The following is a 24,130-nucleotide window of genomic DNA, read 5'->3' as shown; positions in this document are numbered from 1 at the left end:
TAGCCGCCAAGGCTTCATTATTTCTCTTCATTTTTCTTCTTTTACCCCTAAAGAAAGTGTGAATGACACAAACGCAATTTATTATTATTAATTTTACCATTATTTATAATACATTAGATATAAATGAGAGAAAAAAAATGATGTAATTGATTATGCATCAAGCAAATCGATTATCAATTTTGCATTCCAGTCACCAAAAGAAAAATATATATAATGATTTTTTCACATTCTTAATCAACTAAGGAATGAAGGTAATTAACTATCACAAACAACAATATTTACCTTGCTTATTGGATATCAAACAAAGGACCAACTAGAATAGTGTGGCATAAGCAATGGAGGACACTAATCCAACATGAGCAACAAACCAACTCACAGAATGAAGAAGATGTAAGCAATATTACTTTTTGCCGTCAAATAAAACCCTAGATCCATATTTGTTTCTTTGTTGTTTTTGCTCTTTTTTGAACATAAGTATTTGCGCATAGGGCCCACAACCTTTGTTTTCTCTTTCTTCATTCATTCTTTTACACCGTTATTTCTTTTTTTTTTTCAATTTTTGTTCTTTTTTGCGCATAAGTAATTAATCTTCATTGTCACTGCGCCACAACTCTTTATTATTCTTCTCTATCTCTCTATCATTTCTTTACACCAAACATAGTGCGAATGACATAATTTATTATTATTATTATTATTTGTACACAAGTGTATATCAAACTTTACAACTAAGAGAAAGATATAAAATGTAATAAATGACATGATAAAAAAAATGTGTAAAAGTATTTCATTAAATAAAATATTGTATAAAAGTAATAACTTTCTTCACTATTCCTATTATAGATGTTTAAAAACAAAAAATAAAATAAAAGGTAAAAAAATTATAACTAAAGATAAAAATAAATAAAAAATAAAAAATATTTTCTCAAACCAAACCATCCTAAAAAATGGAGGAACAATTCAAAAAATTGATTTTCTTTAAATCTCTGTATACATCGTAACTTTTTAGATGATTAGAGTTATTTTAGAAAAGTTATAGTCTTTGTCCCCCTAAATATTTTTCACAAGCTTCATTTTTTAAACTTCCATTTATTTTATCCATTAAATATAAATTTTTTATATTTGATTTTTAAATATGACGAATTTTTCCTTAGTCTCTGCATAAATACTTAACAAAAAAAATAAAAAACAATCAAATAAGTTATGATAAACAAATTCACAAAAGGTAAATTACAATTTAATTAAAAGATGAGTCTAATAAGAATGGTCATGTTATTTAAGAAGATTAAAATCCAATCATGTCTTTTTAACTAAAAAATTTGTCTGAGAAAAATGAATTGTTACTTTTAACAAAAATTTCTTCGTATCAAAGCCATATTAAAAAAACTAAAATATCTCCCACATTTACAGTTTGGTATGCCACATGAAACTATTTCGTTAAGGGTGAAAAGGTGAAAATGTATTGAATTGAATTTTTACAAAGCCCGAACCTAGTTTATTCATCTAATATATTTTTTTAATCCTAATCTAATTCGAATACTTATTTGAAAGCTTACTTTATAACAAAACCTTTTAAATACTTTATAAAACATGTCTCTAACTAAATTAATAAGCCTAATTTTATATATAAATTAATCTTTTTTTAACCTTTTAAATAGATAAAAAAATATAATCTCAAATAATTAATAATAATAATAATAATAATAATAATAATAATAAATTACTTAAATAAGCCAATTTATTAAATTTAAAACCTTTTGAATCACCTAAAATCTAACTTTATTAACTAAATAAGTTTTTTTAATAAAATTTGACATCACTTAATAAACAAGTTTCACCTAACTTATTTAATAAACAAATTTGACGTGACTTATTTAATAAGCAAGTGCAAGAACATATTCTCTAGTCTCCAGAAACATTATATTATTGATTAAAATTTATTAAAAATCAAGAGAAAAACTCATTGAATGAGAAATAAAACCTATCAACATTTATAATTTTAATAAATTTTAATCAATAATAAAGAATATGCTCAAAAGCCTGTGTTGTTAGCATAAGAAAACAGATAATTTTTCGTTCCAGCACATGACACATCATCAATCAGTGTTTATTTATTTTTTAAGAAAATCACTTGTTCCTAGTCATGTGTCTTGAATAGGCGGCTATTTGTGCCAAGTGAGCGTGACAACACCAACACAAACAGGAAAGTATGAGAAAACAAATTTGTCTTTGCTACGCAAAACTAATACTAAAAACAAATAACCTATGGACCACGGGAACTCAAAAATAATGAAATATATGTATGACTCAATTACTGCATGGCTGGCAAGAATGTCTCTTTTCCATAAATTCGAGTTATTGAAGCTTCTTTATTCCAGGAAATGATGGCAATATTGCAACAAGTGCATCACCATATCCAACAGGGTCTGTCAAAGACCAAAAATAAGAGTCACACCACACAATACTAGTCTAGTCTTTAAAGAGAAATTAAATTAAATTGACTCAGGGAAACTAACCGCCATCCTGTCGTAGTATCTTGATGACCTCTCCCGACACATCGGACTACAAACATGAGAGTCATAGCAATGGTTAGTAGTAGTCATGATATCATAATCATGCAACTTGGAAGAGAGGTCAAGACTCAAACCTCAATTGGCAGCTCACCACCAAGCTGTTCAATATAACAAATCACTTGCCCCTCCTCAACATTTTGCTTCTGTCAATTGGCACACAACTTCATCAAAAACAACAAGCCAAAGGCATGCTAATAAACCAAATTTTCTGAAGTTGCCCAACTACTACTAGCATTATTTCCAAAACATTGCAGTTTTGTGATCATATATTTAATTGTCAATACAGATAGAGATGGGAAAATCACCAATAAATAAAATTTCCAAGTTGTATTTTCTCTATATCCGCACAAGGTGTGAATGTGCAAGATAATAAGATTTCCCAAAAAGAAAAGAGAAAAGCTGTGAACAACTGTACCTCTTTACATGATGGTGGAGCACGCTTCCCCTTTATCGTCCGTGATCTCCTAAAGAAACCCACCTGCTCTACAGTTTTAGAGTGCGCACTATGTAAGGGATGCAAACTATAAGTTTCAGATTCTTACCTTTGGAGACTGAATTATTACCAAGCCTTCATCAGCAGCTTTGTCTAGGAATCTCTGGATGGACCCTGAAGAAGGTACTGGGTCTACTGGCTTCGAGACAGCCAACGAAGTTGTAGGAACTGATCCATTTGTTTTAGGTGTTTCTGTGACATTAATTATACTTACAGAAGCAGGAATCAGAGGAGGTAGAGTTTTAGTTTTTTCAGTCAAATCCCTCACTACATGCAGGTGAAATCCAGCAAGCTGATATCATTTGGAGGTTGGGCAGATGACAATGAAGAAAGGATACAACAATAGTAAGCAAGATTTACGATATATCTTATGAGATAAAAGTTGAAAATATTGTGCTGATAAAGAGATCAAAATTCAATTTCATTGTGCTTACTTTTAAATCTAACTCCCCAATTGAACTTGTGTCGCATAATTTTGTGAGCAGGAACTCCACCTGCAAAGAGATTCCATATTTTAAAATTTTAGAAACAAAAATATAGAAATACATGACTTCAAATTTTCCATTCATGAAGGATAAGGTAGAAAATAAACTTGTGAGTTACAATATAACATATCTCCTTTCAAGAGTCATAAGAGAGAAGTTTTTCAAGCATGGCAAAACTTCATAACTAACAGATTAAAACGATTATTTTACACTACCAAGTAAAGGAAATCACAAAAGCATCAATACAAATTTCTGTAATCCAGATTCTAAATATTATTTTTGGGATCTACGCTAAGTCTGAACTTGAGTGAGACAGTTACAGCATTCCAATGAGAGCACATGCCTCACCAGTGTGCGGTAGGTCAAGCCTTAGGATGTTAAACATCTGATAGGTTCATAAGCTTGGACACAAACTTTACTCTTATTTTGGCATGTGCTTTGCCAGTTCAATCTGAAAGAGCTTACAGTCAAGAACCTAATGTAGACTAAGATTTCAAGCAAGGCATTGATCAATTTTAGACTAGATATATACTGGCAAAATATGCTATAAAATATAGCAGATCAGAGCATGTAAAAGTTTAATACATAAAATGGTTTTATAAATATAAAGCAATTTACTCATAAATCAAACAGGGTAAATAGAAATCAGGTCAAGCCTCGGGCAGCAGCAAATTGAAAATAACCTTAAAAGTAGTCAAAGCATTAAATGAACAAATATGGTAACAGATGAAGACCACATAATAAAGTCATCACAAATTTGTATGTTTTATAGATGATTGCCCCTGAATAGTGAGAAGAGGAAGAGATGCATAGACAGTGAGATTTTCAAAGTACTAACCTCATTAATATTAGGAATAAGCTCACTTGTCAGACCTGAAGATCTAATCTCTTCAGAACCTTCTGACCTTGCAGCAACTGTTACATAACCATTTAAAGTATGTCATAGAAGTCAGACTATGGTACAAATATAAGTTAACAGTCTTTGCCTTATGCAAAATTCCAAGTCAATTGCCTTATATGGTATTTTAAATAGTCTCGTCTTTACACAAAAAAATAAGTCAGTTTAAACACTTCTTTAAAAAGTGAACCAGATTACAGCATGGATTCACATGCATATCAATGTTGTCAAGTGGTGTAGAATTTGATCTTTGCTGCTCCCATTCTTCAAATAAAAAGTTGAATGTCAACACAATATGAATTGCATGAGGGGACGTGTTGGATATAAAACCATCCTTGTACTTCCATCCAACTTAAGCTTTTGGAATACTAGGTTCATGGCGACTTCGTTATATAAAACCGTATTGACGGTAAGAATTCTTCTAATAAGCTTACAGAAATTGAGTAATAAAGCAATGAAAGTTTTAATATAGCTTATACAAGAAAAAATTGTAAAAAAATCAAAGAATAGAAGAACTTACATTGGATCTCTGTCGATGGGCCATTGGATGATGCTAAAAACCTAACTGTCTGTCGTGACATAACCAAACTAGTATACTGCAGCCTACTGATCCAGCTTCTTGTACCAAATTGTCGTGAGAGGCCAACTTTTTTTCCACCAAAGTGCAAGTTCAATACTTTAATATTTGGGGTCCCTATACTACCTGTCATAGAATTAGTGATGCAATAACCATTATTTTTGGGGATACATATAATTATAATTAACCATTTAGTGGTCTGAAAACAAACTCCATACTCTATCATGTTAGCATGGAAGTATCTATATGTCAAGACAAGGAATATCTGCTACAATCTAGAAAAAGAATAGAGTTTTACTAATGCAATGTCAATTACAGCTCTGAAAAATGAGAGCTAGCTAAGCTAAGGCTAAGTCATGGAATGAACATACCAAGAAGCCTCACACACTAGCAGAAAGCAAAATAAAGAGATTGGATAGTAGTATTGATTATTTAACACACAATACACATTATATAAATCAGAGAGAAGAGAGAATTTCGTTGTCAGGGCTAAGTTATGCCCACAGTCTTCAAATATATATCCGAGTCAATAATGGACGTGAACCTAACCAAGCCAAACAGTAAAAATAAAGCTTCAAAGGCAAATACAACCTATACTTCAAACAGTTAGTCCGAAGTTACAACCTGTTATGCTGTTTAACAAATAATTACATCCAAAAAGATGACTGCAGTGCAATTTACGAATTTAACAACAGTCTGATACCTATAGAATTGGAAGTCCCTGGGATTAGTCATGTACTTCTTGACCCATCATTTGAAATTTTTTTCTACCCTTTAAGTGACAATCTAATTTAATTTTTTATCATGATTACTCTTTTAAGTCACAATTTATTTATCTAAAATTAGAACTCACTGAGTAAGTACTCAGTGCAAAGCAAATATAATATCATTAAACCAGCAATGACCATATTAGATAACCCAAATATTATCTCAAATTCGCTTTCTTATCCCGTTTTAAACATTGAAACATCACATTTTCCACACCTTGGTAATTCGCTATTCGCCAAAGAAAAAAAAAATGATGAAGAACATTTTGGTATCACATTAACCACACAGTCTCTGATATTGCAAAGCACATGCAAAACAGAATCTGGAAAAAGAATTTTCGCCCCTTTTGAAGTAGCAATATTAATTTGTAATCCAATCAATGAAGAGAAAAAGAGAGAATAGAGGGAAGGAAGACTCACATGAAGCCATTGAAAACGTGAAGCAGAAAGAGTGTGTGTCACAGAGAAGGGTAAAGGGTAGTGAAGTGAAGAAGGTGAAAAGCATAAGAGTAAGAGTAAGAAAAGAAGGGTGTGGTGTTACGTGAAAGTTGAAAGAGTGAGGGGAAGAAGACGACAGAAGAAGAGAGGCAACAACATAGAATGAATGAATTGAGGTTGGACGGTTACAGCTGGGCAGGGCTACCCTCCTAATTTGGATTTCTTCATTCCAATCTTCACCTTTCACCCCTATAAATTCTGTTCTGTTGTCTTTTTTTAATTTAAAATATAATACCGTATATTTACCATATCTCCACCTAAATATGACAAATCAAACTAAGTACTAAGTACCAAGTCACTGTCCATTTTTGATGTGATAGAAATCTTAATTAATTTATTAATAAAAAATGTGCTTGTCAACATTTTTTAAAATGAGAGAATGTTGAACTTTTAAACATTTTTATTCAAATATTTTAATATATATTTAGTTTAAATGATAAAGAATTCGATTCATTAAATCAAAGAATTTGATTTATACGGGATTAATTCTAAAAATGAAGATAAAGAATATCTGTATTCAAATATTTTTTTAGCTATTGTTTGTTAAAGTGTTTAATTGATAAATTAAAAAACATAAAAGATGTACCGAATGAGGAGAATGTCACTGTTTCACGAGACGTGAATATTCAAATAAAGATGAGGGTGAAAGTATAAATATAGGTAAAATAGATAGCCTTACACATTTATAAATATAAGAAGATTATTTGTAATTTCTTTTAAAAAATATATTGAAATTCAATTTAAAAATAAAAATGAAAAAAAAAATAGATAAATAGAGATGGGTTAAGAAAATATTTCTCAAATTGTCATTGTTGAAGAAAAACTCCTTTATTTAGAAAGAATCCTAAAATATTTTCTTTGAAAAATAAATTCTAAAAGCACTCTCGGTTCTAAGTTTATAGATAATTTAAAAAAAAATAAGCAAAAGTTATTTATGTTAATAGACAAGTAGTATGATATTTGCATAAAAAAAAAAAGAAGTGTAGTATTGAAAGAGTTAAGTTTGTTATAAGTGATCCACGGATTTGAAATCATAATAATATCCACATACAATCTATAGAAGTGAGATTATTTTTAAGATATTGTTTTTTTAAAATTAAAATTGTTATTATAAACATGTTACTATTACTTTTTTTCTTCAAAAATAAATTTAAATTAATCACATAAAAAATTAAATTAACTGAAGAAGTTACTGTTATCATGAATATTTAATTATTTTTAAATTCAAATTAAATCTTATTTTATTTTAAATTCTAATAATTTTTATTATCTTTAAAGTATTATTTAAAAGAACATAATAAAATCATTTTAATTTATATAATTAAATACTTGTATAAAGGTCAACCTAACCATAAATGATGTTTATAACAAACTTTTATATATATATATATATATATATATATATATATATATATATATATATATATATATATATATATATATAAAGCACTGAAAGAAATTCTTTTACTTCAAATAAGGTAGATGTTAAGCTTTTTGTTAACTTTTACTTTATAAAAGTTAATGATAAATATTTTTTTTATTGGTGAGTCTAAAATAGAGACATTAAAATGGGTTCTGTCCCGTGGGCCCACTGCGGGACAGAGGTGGATCGAGCTCAAAAGAGGTGGATCGAGCTCAAAAAAAATTGAGCAAAGCAACTTTTCAGCCCGTCCATTTAGCCCGTGGGTTAGGTGGGCTCAACCCGTGGGTTGGTGGGTCAGTCTGTCAACCCAACAAATTTAAATAATATATTATTTTATTTTATTATTATTATAAATTTATAATTATTAAGAAATTAAATTTTTATTTTATAACTAACAATTCAAGTGGCAATTCACATTCACTAATAGAACAAGCCCAAACAAACTCAATTGAATTAGCAATTGTTATGCTAATGGTCCGCAAGGCAACTACGCAAAGCCTGCACCTTTCTTAATTTCTTAAAAATATAATTTCTTAATATTTTGTTGGTATTTAATATTATTTAATATATATATATATATATATATATATATATATCAATAAATTTATCTTTTTTCTAAATATTTAGTATCATATTAAATATAATTACATTAAAATTGAGTAAAAAAATTAATTATATTTTTAATTAAGCAGGTATTATCTTCAAACATGTTTAAGTCTATTGAAAATTTTCATGATTTGCTCTTTATGTGTATAAATTAAAAAGAAAATAGTAAATATAAATTTATATTTATTTAAATTTAATTTCATTAAACTTTTGCATTATAAAATAAATTTTTTATTATTTTATAATTTATTATAAATAATTCATTATAAATGAAATTTATAAGTATTATGAATATCTTTCAAAATTAAACATATTGATGATCATCTTTTCATGGGGTTATCATCATAAAATACAATATATCAAATATTATGATTTATTAAAATAACTTATCATATATTTTCTTATAACATGTATATTTCATATTTATTAATATTTAAATAAGTAAAAAGAGTAAAATATAAAATAATTAACTTAACTTTGAAATCATCGAAGATATGAGTATAGTTTTATAGCATATAATCACAATAATTGTTCTTAAAATAATCATAACAATAATGTGAGTAAATTTCACATTTATATAATTTATCACTCACATAATCAACATGAAGTAATGGGTAAAAGCATAACAATAATTGTTCTTAAAATAATCATAACAATAATGTGTGTTGTTTTATTTATTTGACTTATTAATGATATTGTTTATTTTTGTTTGTTTTTGTAGATGAAATTAATGGTGATGTTGAGAAAGAAGAGAAAGTTGCTCTGAATTTCACAGTCCATGAGTCTACTGTTTAATTTCAATAGTTTAGAAGTTTATTTTTCATGATATTTAAATTTTAATTATCTCACTGTTGAATGTTTATTTTGTAGACTTCAATCACTTTAATATTGAATGTTTGGATTTGATTTAGTTTGGTTTTTATATTGAATTTTATTTTAAGTTGTTTGGAATAATTTTTTTTTTTTTTACAAAAAAAAAGATAAAAAAGTGGGTCAGCCCGCATAACCCACCAATCCGTGATGGGTCGGGTCGGACGAACATTTTGTTAGCCCACACAAAAGTGGGCCGAGCTGGACTAACTCACTTTTAACTTAATCCGTTATGGATCCACGTGGGTTCGACTGGTCCGTTTTAACAGGTCTAGTCTAAAACTTGAATTTAATAATGTTACTGTTCAGCCTGCCAAATATTTGGGTTTCCTAGTATTATTCTAACATTCCATTACGGTCAAATGAAGTATGAAGATTGTTCCATCACTCACACCTACTTACATGCATTCAGGGAAGTAGTACTATTAGTTTATCTAATCAGAAATTAAGAGTCATCTTCATTTAAGAAAACCATGCACCATACAATAAATGAAGTCTATAATCCGAATACCAATCAGAAACTAATTAAGTAATTTAGACTACAAAACAACATTGATGATTCGTGTGGTAAATCACAGAAAGTGCAAGGGATGCAGCTTCTTATTGTAACATGACATTGAAACCACTGTTTTATATGTAGAATTCAAAATGACTTTTACATCCAGAAGAAGCTGTAAGAAATCTTGCAGAATCTCTTGTCTCTCCTTGGCTAGGATCCCTAAAACAAAATTAAACCATGAATATTTTTATTAGTATGCCTCTAATTCTTTATATAGAACCTTTTAAAAAAATTGTTTTGATACATATATAATCCCTCTAAATTGTCTTCAATATTGATTGCTCAAGCCAAAAAATAACTTAAAGAAAATTTAAAAATTAAATATCAATAGTTTTATCAATAATTTAAAGAAAAAATATATATAAATTAATTACAAATTTAATATAACCAATTAAATTCTCTAATTCTTGTAAAGCTGTAATTAAAGGAACATGCGTGGTAATATGCCAATAATTTTATGCTTCAGATTCAGAAGCAGAAATTGTAACTGCTAATAAATGGTGAATATATACCCCAAATTGGATAATCTCATTTCTAGCTAGTGCGAGTCCCTTGGAGCCATAGCATTTGAAACATTCCTCTCAGCTAGCAAAGTTGTGTTCATTGCATCCCGATCTGCAGAAAGTGTAAGACAAAAAAAAAATAATGTTTTGTTCATGTCAAGAAACGCATAGAAAGACTAGCACTGTTTTAGTTGTACCTATTTGAGCAAAGTAAGAATCTTATTCTTAATTATGACTAGTATAAAGGGTGCAAAGTAGGGACAGAAAGTTTTCAAATTATGCAACTCCTAAAGGCAGTAAAGGAAGGTCGAACCCAACAAACATCATATTGCACGCCTCTAATACCAATGTTGCCTTTTGCAACTCATCACAATCTTCAAAAACAGTAGCCAAACTAAAAGCACAAATTGTTCCCTCAAAAGATGTTGATATATAGCGAATTAAAGTTGGTTTAGTTGGTAAGAACACTACTACTCACATCTGTGAGTTTGAATCTTATTATTGATGAGTGGATAGTTTATAATTACTTCTATGATTTACACCTTGAGGCTTTCGGCTTATTTTAGTCGTGATGAGTTGTCAAAATTCAACTCACTTAAAATTTTTCATAAAAAAAGAAAACTTTGGCAAGTATCTATTATTATGAGTGAGTCACCTGATTTCCATGCAGGTCTGCTATAATAATTGTGCATCATTTGTTCCTAAATTTCTATCAGCTTTGAAAGCACCACACTTGAAGCAGCTTGAACGGCTAGCAAAGTCGTCCCTCTCTCCGCATCTTTGGCAACACTCGCGGCTCTGAAAGTTGAGGTGCTGACATTACCTGAACTTCCAGTCTCCCGCCCTTCTCATCATTTCTTCTCTCCGCATGCACATTAATTACTAATTAGTTTCCATTACAAAAGCCTTATGAAGCAACTATATATATTAATAAAGATTTAAAGCATTGCTGCATTTCTTGCATGATTTAACCGGGGAATAATTAATAATACCTTCTTCCTATTTATAAGAAACAAGTTATAATTTAAAATTAGAAAGACCAACAGAAAAAGTGTTAGAGAAGCAGAAGCTGATGATGAGGGACCACAGAAAAAGAGAATAAACAGAGGGCGCGCAGTACTTTTTGATAAATGAATTCCAAAAGAGGAAGAGGTAAAGGAAAAGAAAATCATGGATATGATACATTGAATTTTGACATTTGAACATATATTTAGGCATGCAGTGGGCTTAACTTCATTTTCTTTCAAGATTTCATTGTATGGTACTTGATGTAATGCAAAGTACATTATAAACATTTGTTCTTTTTACTCCATAATCGGAAAGAGGCAAGGGAAAGATCTAGTATGAAATGAACCGAGAAGCTTAAAGCCTTAAAGTTAAAGGCACACTTCTATACGCCATGGTTCGAGCACAGGAGCACTTTAATTTTAAGCATGCTCTTTCACGATGGAAAGGCAACTCAGATTTCCAAATCTTGGAATTTGTGTTATATTAATTCTAGAACATAACCATTAATCAATTTAATTTGTTATCGTATAAATTAAATAACTAAATTCACTAGTGAAATTGGCTAATCTAGTCCCAATTTAAGAACTATGTTGACAAGTGCAGCAGACGACTAAAACAAACACTTAGTCTCTACCAACTTGAGAGTCAAAGTCAACTAACCAACTACTAATCATAGGTACGAGTATGCCATTCATTTTTTTTTTAGAGATCAGCATGAGATTCATATGGTCATGGATATACTATTAATCGTTTTATATTATTATTTCAACACTTTTTCATATAAATTGGAAAAACACAACTGACAATGTCCAATATCTTTATCGATCTTCATTTAAAAATAAAAAAATCTTTATCGATATAATAGACCACGAATCCTAGAAAGGTCCTTTGACCATAGATAGCATTTGGTTAAATGTAACGAATTCAATTTGCTGTCCTACCCACAAAATTCATGTAGAGATAAAAAAATAAAATAAGAAAATGCCGATGAAACAGAAATTACGACAAAAAGGGAATACTGAAAAGTGTTGTCGGGATAAGCAAGCCCCAGTTACAACATCAAATACTATCCAGCTAAAGCTGAGGAAGGATCATGAAAAGTTAATTTGTATTTATCATTATTTCATTGTTCCTTTTCATCGTATGGCTATGCTTAACCAAATCACAAGTCATTAATCTTTTCTTTTCTTTTTTACCAAAATCCTTTTCCACGTTGAAAATAGCAGCAACAATTGCGACAGTATAGGATTCTGTATTTCTGTGTAAATTTTTTTTTTCCTCCCCTCATCATCTAACCCTGCTTTAATTTCATTAGCATGGGATCGGGGCTATTTAACATACTTCTAATCCAACCATGCATGTCATTTGATAATTCAATGAGTTCTTCCAAGTGAATGAACTCACCAAACCACCGTTTCTACACTATTAGAGTCTTACTAGCAGGATACTTCATTTAGCATCATTTTCAACTAGCAAACTTTGCTCAGGCAATACCATTTCCATGTACATTCTATATATTAAACATTCCATTTTAGCAAAACCATTGTAAACCATCATCGTTTATATTGTTTGGAGCATTACTCCCAAAGAGGGTGTCACTTTAATATCCTTTTCTGCTCCTGCTACCAGGACTAGCTACATTCCTAGAGCCGAGTGATTCAGGTGAGTCATGCAAGTTTCTCAGACCAGGAGAGGAACCTCCTCGATGTACAGGAGATGCAACTCGACGTGGAGTTCCTACACTTGCTTCACTCCCTCTATATGCCTCAGCTTCCAGACTTTTGGCTTCTTCCCTCAGAACTGCTAACTGTTATATCAAAAACACAAGTGCAACACATGTTTAGACTTTAGAATGACTCAACAAAGCTTATATAGTCCTGGTGGACATGGAAATCTCGAATTTACTGGATCATCAAATAACTACTGAGCATGGTTATGGAGAAATTAAATCTAAATCTACACAGTACATACTAAAACAGATGGGGCAAGTTAGTTGTCAATCCAAATTAGGGCATTCTGTAAATAAAAAGTAAAAAATGGTTGAATTTCACAGAGGATCGAGGAAAAAGGATTTGAAATACATAAAAAAATTCCCTAAACTTTTAGAAGTGGTAATATGGTTAATGAAAAACTATCATGATGCAACTATAAAAGTTTATAAATACCCGAATTTCATTCTCTCTCAGTCGATCTTGAAGTGCATTTATAGCAGGACTTAAACTGCAAGGTCAGAAAGTAGTAAATGGTTATTAGAAAGGTAACAAAGAAAATAAGGAGGAACAAATAATGGACATTTTGCTCTGACCAATATTCAATCAACTTGCACAAGGAAGCCTGATAAGTTGAAGTGTGGTGTATGAAAGTCAGTGGATGCACTTTCCCATCCCTGCAAAGTATAAACGAATGGCACATGGGAAATTAGAGACAGTACAAAAAGGATGACACATGTATAACTAAAGCAAATAAAGTGCTTCCATCTCACCCCCCCAAAGAAAATGCTTTCATAGAAAGCTCATTGGAGTATTAAGAATGACCATATAGTTTATCAAATTATCACCTCTTATTTTGTAAGATGGCTTGATTATATGCATTTCGCTCCTCTTCAAATAGTACATGTTGCAGATCAGTGTATGATGATAGTGGCGAATCAATGTTGATTAAAGACAAGGCTGGCAAAACATATAGGGGAATTTCTTTTCTTACGAACTCTGCACCACTGCAAACAATAAAAGCCATTTTAAAACCCAATATTGAGAGAAAGTATCTTGTCAACCTCAAATGATTAAACATGGTTGACCTGATAAATCATAATACAGAGTAGACAGAAAATTGTGCTATTGTTAATATTAAAGAGTTGCTCTACAGTTATAGTTCCATTTATCATTTGAACTTTAACCAACGAACATTGAGAAGCATCCACAGAATGCCTATTCCCATCTCCTGTGTTATTAAAGGCCTGTCATACACACTTGGCACAAATGTGTCAAGGAAAGCTTTAGATAACCAAAGGGAAATCATCCCCGAGAAGCATTAGGGGGGATGTTTTCAAGACAGGCTAAAATTTATGTTCAAACAGAAGCCAACTATTGTTCAGGACATAGATGGATACTGTGGTCTTCCCTTTAATCTTCCTGTTTGTCTTCATTGGAAAGTACCTAGCAGCTATCCAGACCCTTATCAAGTCACCTTCGATTTGAGGCTTTAGATATGAAACGGAAGTCAACATATCCCTTATGTTTCAACTTTCAATGGGACATGATGGAATCCAAATACCAAAAATAGGCCAAAACTATCGGTTGATAAATGATAAAGATCTTAGTGGTCAATTACATAATCATCAATATTCTATACCTCATGTCCAAATTGGAACGATGCATAGCCTCCTGCATACTTTCTGACATATCCATGGCATCAACATCAACTATGTTGGTGTCAGAATTGTTGGGATGGTAGTTTCCTCCACTTTTATCTCTCCCTAGATAGTTGGCATCAGCATTAGCGAAGAAATTCCCCAAGTCTGATCTCCCCCCATCCTAGCCAAAATATATAATTGCATAAATATATGTAAAAAAAAAACAAAATGCAGTATTTTTATCATGTACAGAAAAAAACCTATAGTTTTATTGATAGAACAGCCTCAAGGGACTGAATTCATTTCCCATATGATGAACCTGGAGTGTTTGTGTTTCATCTTTTTTTTTTTATCGGCAAATGTTAGTTGTTAATTTTTAGTTTGTGTTTCATCTTATACCCTCATCTCGCCATATCAACAAAAAGGTACACAAAAGCCAGTGTTGTAATTGGAAAGAATTGCATTACCTTCAAGTAAAACATTTTTCAGATAAAAAATGCAGATTGAACGCATGCCAAGGGAGTGGTTCTATGATAAAACACCAATTGTTAAACTAGTCAAATACAATATTGAATAGCAGCCATCATGCAGTTTCCCAAAGACACAAAGTCTCCTACAGAATTCTCTGCTCACAAACTGCAAATAACAACACACTTGCTTAATTACACACCCTACTATTATTAGATGTAATCCTAATACACAACTGCCAAAGTTATTTCTATGAATAGCAGCCATCATGCAGTTTCCCATACAGAAAAATGCAGAATTACTATTCTAATACAAGAAATTGGATTGAGTGTTCGAAACTGAGATCCCAATTTCTGCCTTTCATATTTAGAAAAGAAGTTGGGATTCTAAAGCTTGTTAATTCAAGTATCTTGAACTGAAAACTTTGCCATGCTATATTTACACCATAACACCACCACTGGAAGTGGACACTAAAAAAAATCTGTCATGTCAGTATTTTAATAATAAAAAGACACTCTGCAAAGTCATCTTAGAGATTTGTTTAAAATTTAAGAAAGAAAAGCAGAAAACAAACACAACTGTATTTTAACAAAGAAACATCCCTCTTACAATTTCTATAAGCAGCATCATGTTTTTTAATTCTGCATTCAAGCATATTCTACATTCTAAATACCATTGTCTATTATTTGCCCAAACCACATAGCACAACATACCAAATTTAAAATCAAATTGAGATAAGATGAATTATACCTTACTGACAACAACACTTCTTGAATCGCCAGTGTCCTGCTCAGCATTCTCTGCTTTGAAGTAACCAGGTCTTGTTGATACATTCTCTGAGGAACTTGGTGATGAATCAATATCAATAACAGGGCTTCTATTTACAGGAGATAGAGGTACAGGTCTTGACATGTGATTATGCTTCCCATCAGATGACTGGAAAGCAATTACTTGAATTCTTCCTACCTGAATACGGTCCAAGGTTATTTTATTTTAAACTTAATGAAAATCTAGAAATAAAAAAATATTTTGATCATGCATTCAACACAAACCTTGTTTACATCTTCACTGTAACAGGAAAAAATCAACCCAATAAATCCAGAATCAAGAAGTTGATACATTGCCTGAGTCCGCACATCTACCAAATAGTAAATATGTTTGTTATATATTGTTTATCTGATTTGAATAAAAAAATATGCAATTTTTTAAAATGGCATTAAGAAGTAACATGAAAGAACATATAAAAGCAAAAGAAGAAACAAAAGTACCAGTAAAAAAATACTGGGTAGGGAGTATTGTATTGGACAAAAAAGAAATAATACATGATGATTCAAAAATATCTTTGTTGTGCCCCTCCAACTCCCAAGTCCCTACTCTATAGCATGCCTAGTGTCAGAAATTTTCGATGTGCTACATGCATGGAGATAGATCCAAAATTAATGATTTTGTCTTCTTATAGGGAGAGTAGGTTCAATTAGAAGTTTAGAACCAAATATCAAAAGCTTATGTATAGTGATAAATGACAATATACTTTCTTAAATATAAAATATCAAGCCTAACAGAAAGCTTTTCAACCTAATTTCTGGAAACCGGACAATCTTCTCTAGCAACATCTTTGATCCATATGATCAGCCACACACAAATGCCTTCATTTGGGGTTAAGTTGGAGCACAATTCGGAAAGCAAAATTTAGAATAGCAAACATCAAATATACTGTTTCTTTTTCTTCTCAAAGGCTAAAAACTGCATTGCATCAAAGGTGTTCCGGCCATGCTAGAAATTCCCTCGCTAAGCTATAAAGTACTTAATAAAACCACACTTGACCCCTTACATTTGCACAGTATGAACAAGTTAACAACAAGTGTGTGGGGTTAAAGTAACTTACCAACATGGGAAGGGAGAACTGTAATGTGAGGGTGTGAATGGTACCAACCAATGACTCTGGTTGTTCTTCCAGTGGATGTGGTCATTCTATCAGCCAAGGCAGAAGCAGCAGCCAACTGTTCAGGGTTGGTTTCCACTCGATCCTTTCGCCGATCAGACCGAGTCTGAGGAGACGCCCCCCATATCAATGCAGTCACGCTCCCGTTTTTCGAATGCTGAATCCAATCCATGGATACATCCCCACACAACCATTATTCAATTACGCTCACTCACTAACTAACTACTGTTACTGTGTGTATTTGCTGAATTGAATTGATAAGAAAAAAATGTCAGGTTACCTGGATGTCCCCAAGAAGAAGGCCCATAATCTCTTCGGTCTCAGTGGACAATGCATGAGTCACGCAGCTCAACCACACTTCCTCCGACATTTTCACGCTCGTCAGAGACATTCTCAATTCGATTCGATTCGATTTTTCCACTCACAAACCCTAAACCCTTCCCCGATTAATCTCTGTTTCTCCGTCGTTCGTCGGGTCCTGAGCCTCAACTCGATAAACAATAACAAACACTTGAGTTGAGCTGAGTTACTCTTCTTGGCAATTCAATTAATCCTATTTTTTCTCTATATTTAATCCCTACTACTACCCTAACCTAGATCTTAATTCCTATTTGGAGGCTAATATCAATCATTTTCATTTCTCACTGTTTTTTTCAAGTGAGAGTTTGTCAAGCGAAAAGTTTTTTCAATCATTTTTGGAACCATGAATTCTCTAATTATTATTAGAAATATTTAGATAAATTTTTAAGAATTAAAAAGTTACATGACGTTTTTATTAATTATTTATTTATCATATTAATAAAAGTAATATAAATTTTTTATTATGGTAAAACATTAAATATGGAAAAATAACATTTTTACTTATTTCATGGAATTTTTTTTGTAAAAAACTTGTTACAAAAACAAAATATCAAATATGAAAAATTAAATTCTCAACTCAACTTCTAAGAAACTCAAAACTTCTCTCTATCAATCACATTGTTATAGTAAATGATCATTTTTGGTAATATCACTACCTAAAGAAAGATAAATATATTTTTTTATTTTTTTAAAAAGGTCGCACTCAAGTTAACCTTTTTCATGTCATCAGGTTATACATACATATATAATTAAAGATAATGTTGTAATATATTCTCTAACATGTCTTTTCAAATAGTAATTTTTATTATGTCTGAAATTTAAATTACAAAATTATATAAAAAAATTGATATGGATTAAGCATATAAAGTTGTAACCAGAAGTACCACTCCACTCAAAAAAACAGGCGGATAGGATATCAAATAAAAAAAATTAAATAGCTTTCTAGTTATAAAAAATACAAAATTATAGAAATCTTACTTCTTATCTTTTTATCTTTTTAGTGAAATACATAACAAAAGCAAGACTAGAAACCTTTAGGAAAACAAATACAAGCAATGTTTACCCTTAAGGCATTAAGAATAAAATCTAAAGCAACATAAAAACCCTTCTTTGATCTTGGAGGTAAAGTTAAAAGCATCAACAGCTTAATTTGTTTCCCGGAAAACATGCATCCAAACAACATGGTCATCCCATCCCGGCCACTTTATAAATATTATGAATGCAACTAAGGATGCAACAAATTTGAACAATAAAATAATTGCATAAAAATACACATTAATTTTTCAAAAACCTCTTCTCAAAAGGCAAATGTAAACCGATTAAAGATTATCCACAATTCAACTTCAAGAATAGAACACGCTTTCTATTCTTAGAGTACTAATAAAAAAAAATACAATCTTGTTCTTTATTCAATTTAGATAAGACCGTGTCCAATAAAAAATATATGTAATCTCTAGTAAAAGAAATGCTATATGGTGCTTTCTTTCTTAGAGTACTCTTTAAATTTATCATGGAATGAAACATTTTCGCACCCTAATTCTAACTCTCTTTTTTGTTTGTATATATGGTCAAAGTCTGTAATAGGTCTAGTGTGTTTCAAGTTTCAACCTTGCAGTCTTCAGAATGTCTACTGTAAAAGTTCAATTATAGTATCACTATCAGTTAGGTTTTTTTTTTTTTTCCATGATAGTATTCGCAAGCACGTGATCAAAATATAATATATGGCCGACACGAAAGAAAGAAAAAAAAAAAACACAATTACACAAATATATTAATAATTGTCTATCAGCAAGCATCTCTTCTTTTTTTTTACTATTATTTTTTTATCATATTAATTATCTGTCATATTTCTTTTCTCTCTTAATTTGTTGTTATCTATCCTTCTTCCTTCTGTTTATTTCACATCACAACTATTATTTAGTTAATTGAAAAATAATGTTAAAGTAGATAACGTGTCGAAATTCCACAGGCTGATTCCCTCCATCGAAATCTTGTAAGCGGCACTGCATTTTAAGAGCGGCACGTGCCTTACACGTGTCTTAAAGTTGGACACGTGCTAATACTACACATGCCATGAAACGCCATAAATACGTAGAATGCAACTCAAACTTAGTCACAGGTGTTTGCAATACTAGCGATAGCTGATAAGAGAGATACCAACAAGAAAAGAAAAAAAGAAGAGTTGAGATTCCCTTTGAAGAAAAGATGGCATCCCATAGGCAAAGCTATGAAGCTGGTCAAACTAAGGGCCGAACTGAGGTAACAATCAATCACAGTCACATCTATTTTTCTTTTCATGCAAACCTCAATGTTTCATTCTTTTTTTTTTTTTCAGCCAAAAAGAGATAATGAAACTGAGGTTGCATGATAAATGTTAGAAAACATGTTTTATCTTTGAATAAAAGATAATAAGACGATTAATATGAGGTGTATGAGAAAGTTCTAACTGAAAGCAAGATTAATTAGCCCGTATAATAACTTTTTGAGAAAAATGACTATATATAAAATCATCACCATTAAAGTCTTACGTTTTTTTTTTCAAATTACATAAAGAAAATGAGTAACCTTCCTTATGTTTTAGGAAAAGACGAACCAGACGATGGGCAATATTGGAGAGAAGGCTCAAGCTGCAAAGGAGAAGACCCAGGAAATGGCCCAAGCTGCAAAGGAGAAGACCCAACAAACAGCCCAAGCTGCCAAGGACAAGACTTGCGACACTTCCCAAGCGGCAAAGGAGAAGACCCAACAGAATACAGGAGCTGCTCAACAAAAGACCTCAGAGATGGGCCAGTCCACGAAGGAATCGGCCCAGTCAGGGAAGGACAACACCCAAGGGTTCCTGCAGCAGACAGGGGAGAAGGTGAAGGGCGCAGCCCAAGGTGCTACAGAGGCTGTGAAGCAAACCCTTGGCTTGGGCGAGCATGATCAAGACAACCGCAGAAATTACTAATACTATAATTTGAAGTGCTTTCTTGTAGTAGTGGTTTACGCAGCATGGCTTTTTAAATAAGCTGCTATTCCCTACACTCCTACCTAAGGAGTGTACTATTATCCGCAGTTTCTATTCTCTCTAGCTACTTTCATGTATGTTCAATGCTATATATAGCCTTGAATTAATGTCAACTATGTTCTAATTAATGCTATAGCTTCGGTTTGTGTTACTTTTTAGGTGCATTACACTTTTTGTGTCTCACGAATGGTAAACTAAAATCAGTGTAGTTATACACTACAGATGGAATTGTCTATTTTATGATATCAACTACTAGTATTACATAAAGTATGAATTTAATTGAAATACTGACCGTAAGCTTTAAAGGTCATATTAATTAAACTTTAAAAGTAGTTTCTAATACTTCTCAATGATTTTTCTTTGTAAAAACTTTTACATTATCCATATATTAAAATTAAACTCTAAAAAAAACCAATACATCTCATTGGTTTTAAAAAAAATTAGAACTCCCATAAATGATTGTCTGCTGTCAGTGCAATACAATGCAAAACTGTGGTTTGGTTGGGGGACGAAATGAGTGTGCAAATAAGCGCAAACAGTCCTCGGCCTCTTCACCGTGCTTCAAGACACTTCCTTTGGTTATACAACAAAACATCATTTTGTGCAAAGTGCAAACCCAATCACAAGTACCACAGCTAATGTTCTCAGAAAAAAACGAGCGCACACGATCACTCACTCATCATATCGTTAATATCTTCGATATCACTGAATCCTTCAAATGCTTCATCATTGTCATCTTCATCAGTTTCCAATTCCTCAGATTCTTCTGAACTATCATCCTCATAGATAACTGGCACTGTTAGAACATCATCATCTACTACTTCATCAACAACCTGTTCATTGTTCAAAAGATACTAACCATGAATAAGTGAATCCCAAATACTTCTAACACGTTTAAACGGGGGAAAAACTTACCCTTGTGTAATGAATGTCTAAGCAACTTGACAAATGAACCGCAGATTCAAAACTCGAAACTCTTGATTCAATCAGCTACACAACAAAACAACAGATTCAATTAAAGGAAAATGGGTGCAAAAAAAGCAAGTCTTAATATTCACGGTTCACTCAACCATATGAAGCCTACCTAAGGTGCACTTGTAGTCATCAAAATATGATATCCACGCATAAGTTCCAAATTATAGCATGTGAAATTGTTCATTATTAAATTACTTAAGAAGATGTCTTGCCACATTATAGCATATCCACGCACAAGTTCAATTTTTTTTTTTTCAGTTAAATTGATGATAAAATTCCTTCCCAGAAGATATGAAATGAAATACGTATATGATATTATGATATATCTTATAACTTGGAAAGCACAGGTTGAACAAATAATATAGAGAAAGCTTGTCGAGTACATCATAAATAATGACAATATAACAGCTCCCACCTGATACAATGAGTTTAAAACATGTAATGAAGATTCCTGGGACATTATCACACTTGCATGATGTAGAACAAGACACTTAAGCCATGGAAGAGCACATGCCAAAATTGCACCCCTATAATAGCAAGAGAAAATAGCTTATATATAATGCATCAGGAGTTGGTGCAGAATCTGACATCTAAAAATTTATTTTAATGTCAGAAATTTTTTTGATGCAGGACAAAGAAAATAAATTCTAATTACAAATTACTATTAAATATTAGGTTTCTGTTCAAGAATCTGTATATAGGAAATGTTGAGCTTGATGATACTGTAGCAGCCTAGCAGGGTACTTTAGTAGCCTTGCTCTCTTTTTTTATCTCCCACTCTATTTTTATTTGAATTACAGTTGATAGGTAGGATTTATTTTAAATCAGGGATTAGGTCGTATATAAAATAAAAGGGTTTCCAAAGGTAGTAAGAGGTGACTGATTTTCACCAAATACTAAAAGTTTTCTTCAAATGTCCTCCTGATTGTTTACAGAAAACCATCCTTCTTTAGGGTGCATTCAAGATCTCTGAGCCAACGAGTTCTCCACCAATATCACTTGAGTGTTACAGTTTTTATCCTACATCTACTCCCACCCTCCCCCCACCCAAAAAAACAACCCCTCCAGTGTTGGTACTACAAGTATAGCATACAGTCCATATCCCAAGAGAAGTCCCAAATCATCCTCGTCAAATAGCTTCTTGAAAATTTAAATTCTAGAAATGGCGTATCATGCAGTAACATAACTGTATCCATTCAGACTTGAAACAAATAAGTTAAAAGTTTAACAAGAAAACTACTATGCTTATTAAACATAAATGTTCCATTTATCACAGTGATGTGTTACCTAGACTCGGTAATGGATATGAGAGAGTGTAGGAATTTGAGGACATTTGGTGAGTTCAACTGTGCAATTGACTTTGTAATAACCTGCAAAAAGGATTAAAGGAGCTACGTCAGTCACCATGCACATCATATAAAAAACTGGAAAAGTAGGTAACTTCTCATTCTAGGGAAGTAAAATAAGAACCTTCTCATCCTGCGTATACAAGCAATCTAGCAGAAGGGTGCGATCATCAGCATTTAATGCTTGCCTAAGCAAAACATGTACAGAGTCCGCACTTGGAGGCTTAGTTGGGGCAGAAGAATCTTGCTCTTTATCACTCCTGAATTTGTTCTCATCTGGAAAACTGAGAGCAGCAAGTTTCTCTCCCATAGTTGGCTCACTTGAATCAACATCATGAAGGATTCCAACTGCAACCTCGCCTTGATCCACATCAGATTCCAGTATAAGAAGAAATATAAAAAAAATACTTCTCAGAATAATGATAGGACTCAATTCGTCTACCCAAACAGTAAATCTTTACATGCTTTAACATTGAAAAGATTTTCAAGTAAAATAGTTTATCCAGTAGCAAGGCTAATAGATATGCAAACCGTGAAGGGATAAAAAAAAAAAAAGCACGGCAGGTGCAGCATCAAATAACTATGAATTAGATTTGTCATCTTGAGCAAGAATTCTACAGGAATACAGATTCTAACTTTCAGGAATTGATTTCCTCATATATTAGAAGGAAATTTCAGATATGAATAGAAAAAGCTTGTACTAACTATTGTCAGTTTATCAATTTGTTATTTGTCACAAAAATTATACCTACACCTGAGTAAAGAGAAGTTTTTTTTTTTTTTTTTTAAATGCAAGTTACTTAGTTTAAATTAGTCCAAACTCACGAGACATCAGTGTTGGTACCTCAACATAGAACACAAGAATGATTCTTACCAAAGTCGAGCGTGTTTGTTGTGATTGGGAGATGAGGATCAGAAATTGCTTGTCTTGTCTTGGCTATTTTGGTTTCCATGGAAACTGCTTCTCTGAACGCAGAAAGGGAGTGATTTGGGCAAGAACGAGGGTTTAAGGTTTAATCAATTTACGGCTCAAATCCGCCGTTTTTTTAAAAATTATATATACAGGCGGCGGTGATTAGTGAATAGTGAACCTGGTATCTATAAAAATAAAAATGTTTTAAATTTTGAAAATCCAAAATTAGTTTAATTAATTTTTTTTGCATGTTCAGTTCCAAAAATATAATTAATTATTTTATTTTATTTTATAAAACGAAAAATACTAGTAAACTTAATATAAGTACATAATATTTGTTTAGAACTTTATACTCTAATTATTGTTATTTTTACGACAAATGTTAAACATAGACCTTGAAATGAAAAAAATAAAACAATAGTTATATTTTGTATTCTGGAATGCAATAAAAATAAAATGTGTCTTAGATTAAAAGTTAACACCGGAAGACAATTACATAGGTATGAT

At 31.6% G+C, this 24,130-nt stretch overlaps 4 protein-coding genes and 1 long non-coding RNA gene across 6 annotated transcripts; 1 reads left to right on the top strand and 4 right to left on the bottom strand.

The window, feature by feature from the left end:
* Nucleotides 1-2,083: 2,083 nt before the first annotated feature.
* On the bottom strand, nucleotides 2,084-6,463 carry LOC100782296 (biotin carboxyl carrier protein of acetyl-CoA carboxylase). The gene is made up of 9 exons (XM_003543625.5): nucleotides 6,211-6,463; nucleotides 4,967-5,149; nucleotides 4,387-4,463; nucleotides 3,498-3,557; nucleotides 3,113-3,355; nucleotides 2,986-3,048; nucleotides 2,645-2,713; nucleotides 2,514-2,559; nucleotides 2,084-2,423 (listed from the first exon to the last, which is right to left on the bottom strand). The coding sequence occupies exons 1-9, from the start codon at nucleotides 6,293-6,295 to the stop codon at nucleotides 2,353-2,355; spliced, it is 897 nt and encodes a 298-aa protein (XP_003543673.1). The 5' UTR covers nucleotides 6,296-6,463; the 3' UTR covers nucleotides 2,084-2,352.
* A 3,165-nt stretch (nucleotides 6,464-9,628) lies between these two features.
* On the bottom strand, nucleotides 9,629-11,122 carry LOC121173359 (uncharacterized). The gene is made up of 3 exons (XR_005888058.1): nucleotides 10,905-11,122; nucleotides 10,259-10,361; nucleotides 9,629-9,905 (listed from the first exon to the last, which is right to left on the bottom strand). It is a non-coding gene; the product is annotated as an uncharacterized lncRNA (long non-coding RNA).
* Nucleotides 11,123-12,753: 1,631 nt separating this feature from the next.
* Nucleotides 12,754-17,657, bottom strand: LOC100781761 (lys-63-specific deubiquitinase BRCC36). The gene is made up of 9 exons (XM_003543624.5): nucleotides 17,300-17,657; nucleotides 16,963-17,176; nucleotides 16,130-16,215; nucleotides 15,828-16,043; nucleotides 14,609-14,790; nucleotides 13,815-13,973; nucleotides 13,563-13,643; nucleotides 13,423-13,477; nucleotides 12,754-13,064 (listed from the first exon to the last, which is right to left on the bottom strand). Exons 1-9 carry the CDS (start codon nucleotides 17,408-17,410, stop codon nucleotides 12,858-12,860), a joined length of 1,311 nt encoding a protein of 436 aa, XP_003543672.1. The 5' UTR covers nucleotides 17,411-17,657; the 3' UTR covers nucleotides 12,754-12,857.
* A 1,833-nt stretch (nucleotides 17,658-19,490) lies between these two features.
* PM30 (seed maturation protein PM30) lies at nucleotides 19,491-20,539 on the top strand. The gene is given in 2 exon segments (NM_001250223.2): nucleotides 19,491-19,638; nucleotides 19,961-20,539. Coding segments are annotated over 2 exon segments (423 nt in total). The 5' UTR covers nucleotides 19,491-19,584; the 3' UTR covers nucleotides 20,330-20,539.
* Nucleotides 20,540-20,748: 209 nt separating this feature from the next.
* Nucleotides 20,749-23,737, bottom strand: LOC100799236 (WD repeat-containing protein 43). 2 transcript variants are annotated; one of them, XM_003542064.5, is made up of 6 exons: nucleotides 23,585-23,737; nucleotides 22,835-23,070; nucleotides 22,652-22,734; nucleotides 21,780-21,891; nucleotides 21,305-21,379; nucleotides 20,749-21,222 (listed from the first exon to the last, which is right to left on the bottom strand). In XM_003542064.5, the coding sequence occupies exons 1-6, from the start codon at nucleotides 23,661-23,663 to the stop codon at nucleotides 21,058-21,060; spliced, it is 750 nt and encodes a 249-aa protein (XP_003542112.1). In that variant the 5' UTR covers nucleotides 23,664-23,737; the 3' UTR covers nucleotides 20,749-21,057. The 2 variants fall into 2 exon arrangements, with proteins under 2 accessions (XP_003542112.1, XP_006595157.1); XM_006595094.4 differs by having other exon boundaries at nucleotides 22,835-23,058.
* Nucleotides 23,738-24,130: the final 393 nt, after the last annotated feature.

Source organism: Glycine max, chromosome 13 (genome assembly GCF_000004515.6).
Source record: "Glycine max cultivar Williams 82 chromosome 13, Glycine_max_v4.0, whole genome shotgun sequence".
NCBI lineage: Eukaryota > Viridiplantae > Streptophyta > Magnoliopsida > Fabales > Fabaceae > Glycine > Glycine max.
The sequence above is the reverse complement of the archived record's forward strand: the minus strand, read 5'-3'. Positions and strand labels throughout refer to the sequence as shown.

Bases quoted from the DNA above. Each gene is read 5' to 3' on its own strand.
- LOC100781761 (XM_003543624.5), bottom strand. From the start codon at position 17,410: ATGTCTCTGACGAGCGTGAAAATGTCGGAGGAAGTGTGGTTGAGCTGC. The intron at 16,044-16,129 runs GTTTGTGTTGAA...GACCGTATTCAG, and splicing joins ACAGTGAAGATGTAAACAAG to GTAGGAAGAATTCAAGTAAT. The intron at 13,478-13,562 runs GTCAGAGCAAAA...CTGACCTTGCAG, and splicing joins TGCAAGTTGATTGAATATTG to TTTAAGTCCTGCTATAAATG.
- LOC100799236 (XM_003542064.5), bottom strand. From the start codon at position 23,663: ATGGAAACCAAAATAGCCAAGACAAGACAAGCAATTTCTGATCCTCAT. The intron at 21,380-21,779 runs GTGGGAGCTGTT...TTTGTTGTGTAG, and splicing joins TTTTAAACTCATTGTATCAG to CTGATTGAATCAAGAGTTTC. The intron at 21,223-21,304 runs GTAAGTTTTTCC...AACAATGAACAG, and splicing joins TAGACATTCATTACACAAGG to GTTGTTGATGAAGTAGTAGA.
- LOC100782296 (XM_003543625.5), bottom strand. From the start codon at position 6,295: ATGCTTTTCACCTTCTTCACTTCACTACCCTTTACCCTTCTCTGTGAC. The intron at 5,150-6,210 runs GTGAGTCTTCCT...ATTCTATGACAG, and splicing joins CACGTTTTCAATGGCTTCAT to GTAGTATAGGGACCCCAAAT. The intron at 2,560-2,644 runs GTTTGAGTCTTG...TCATGTTTGTAG, and splicing joins GTGGTGAGCTGCCAATTGAG to TCCGATGTGTCGGGAGAGGT.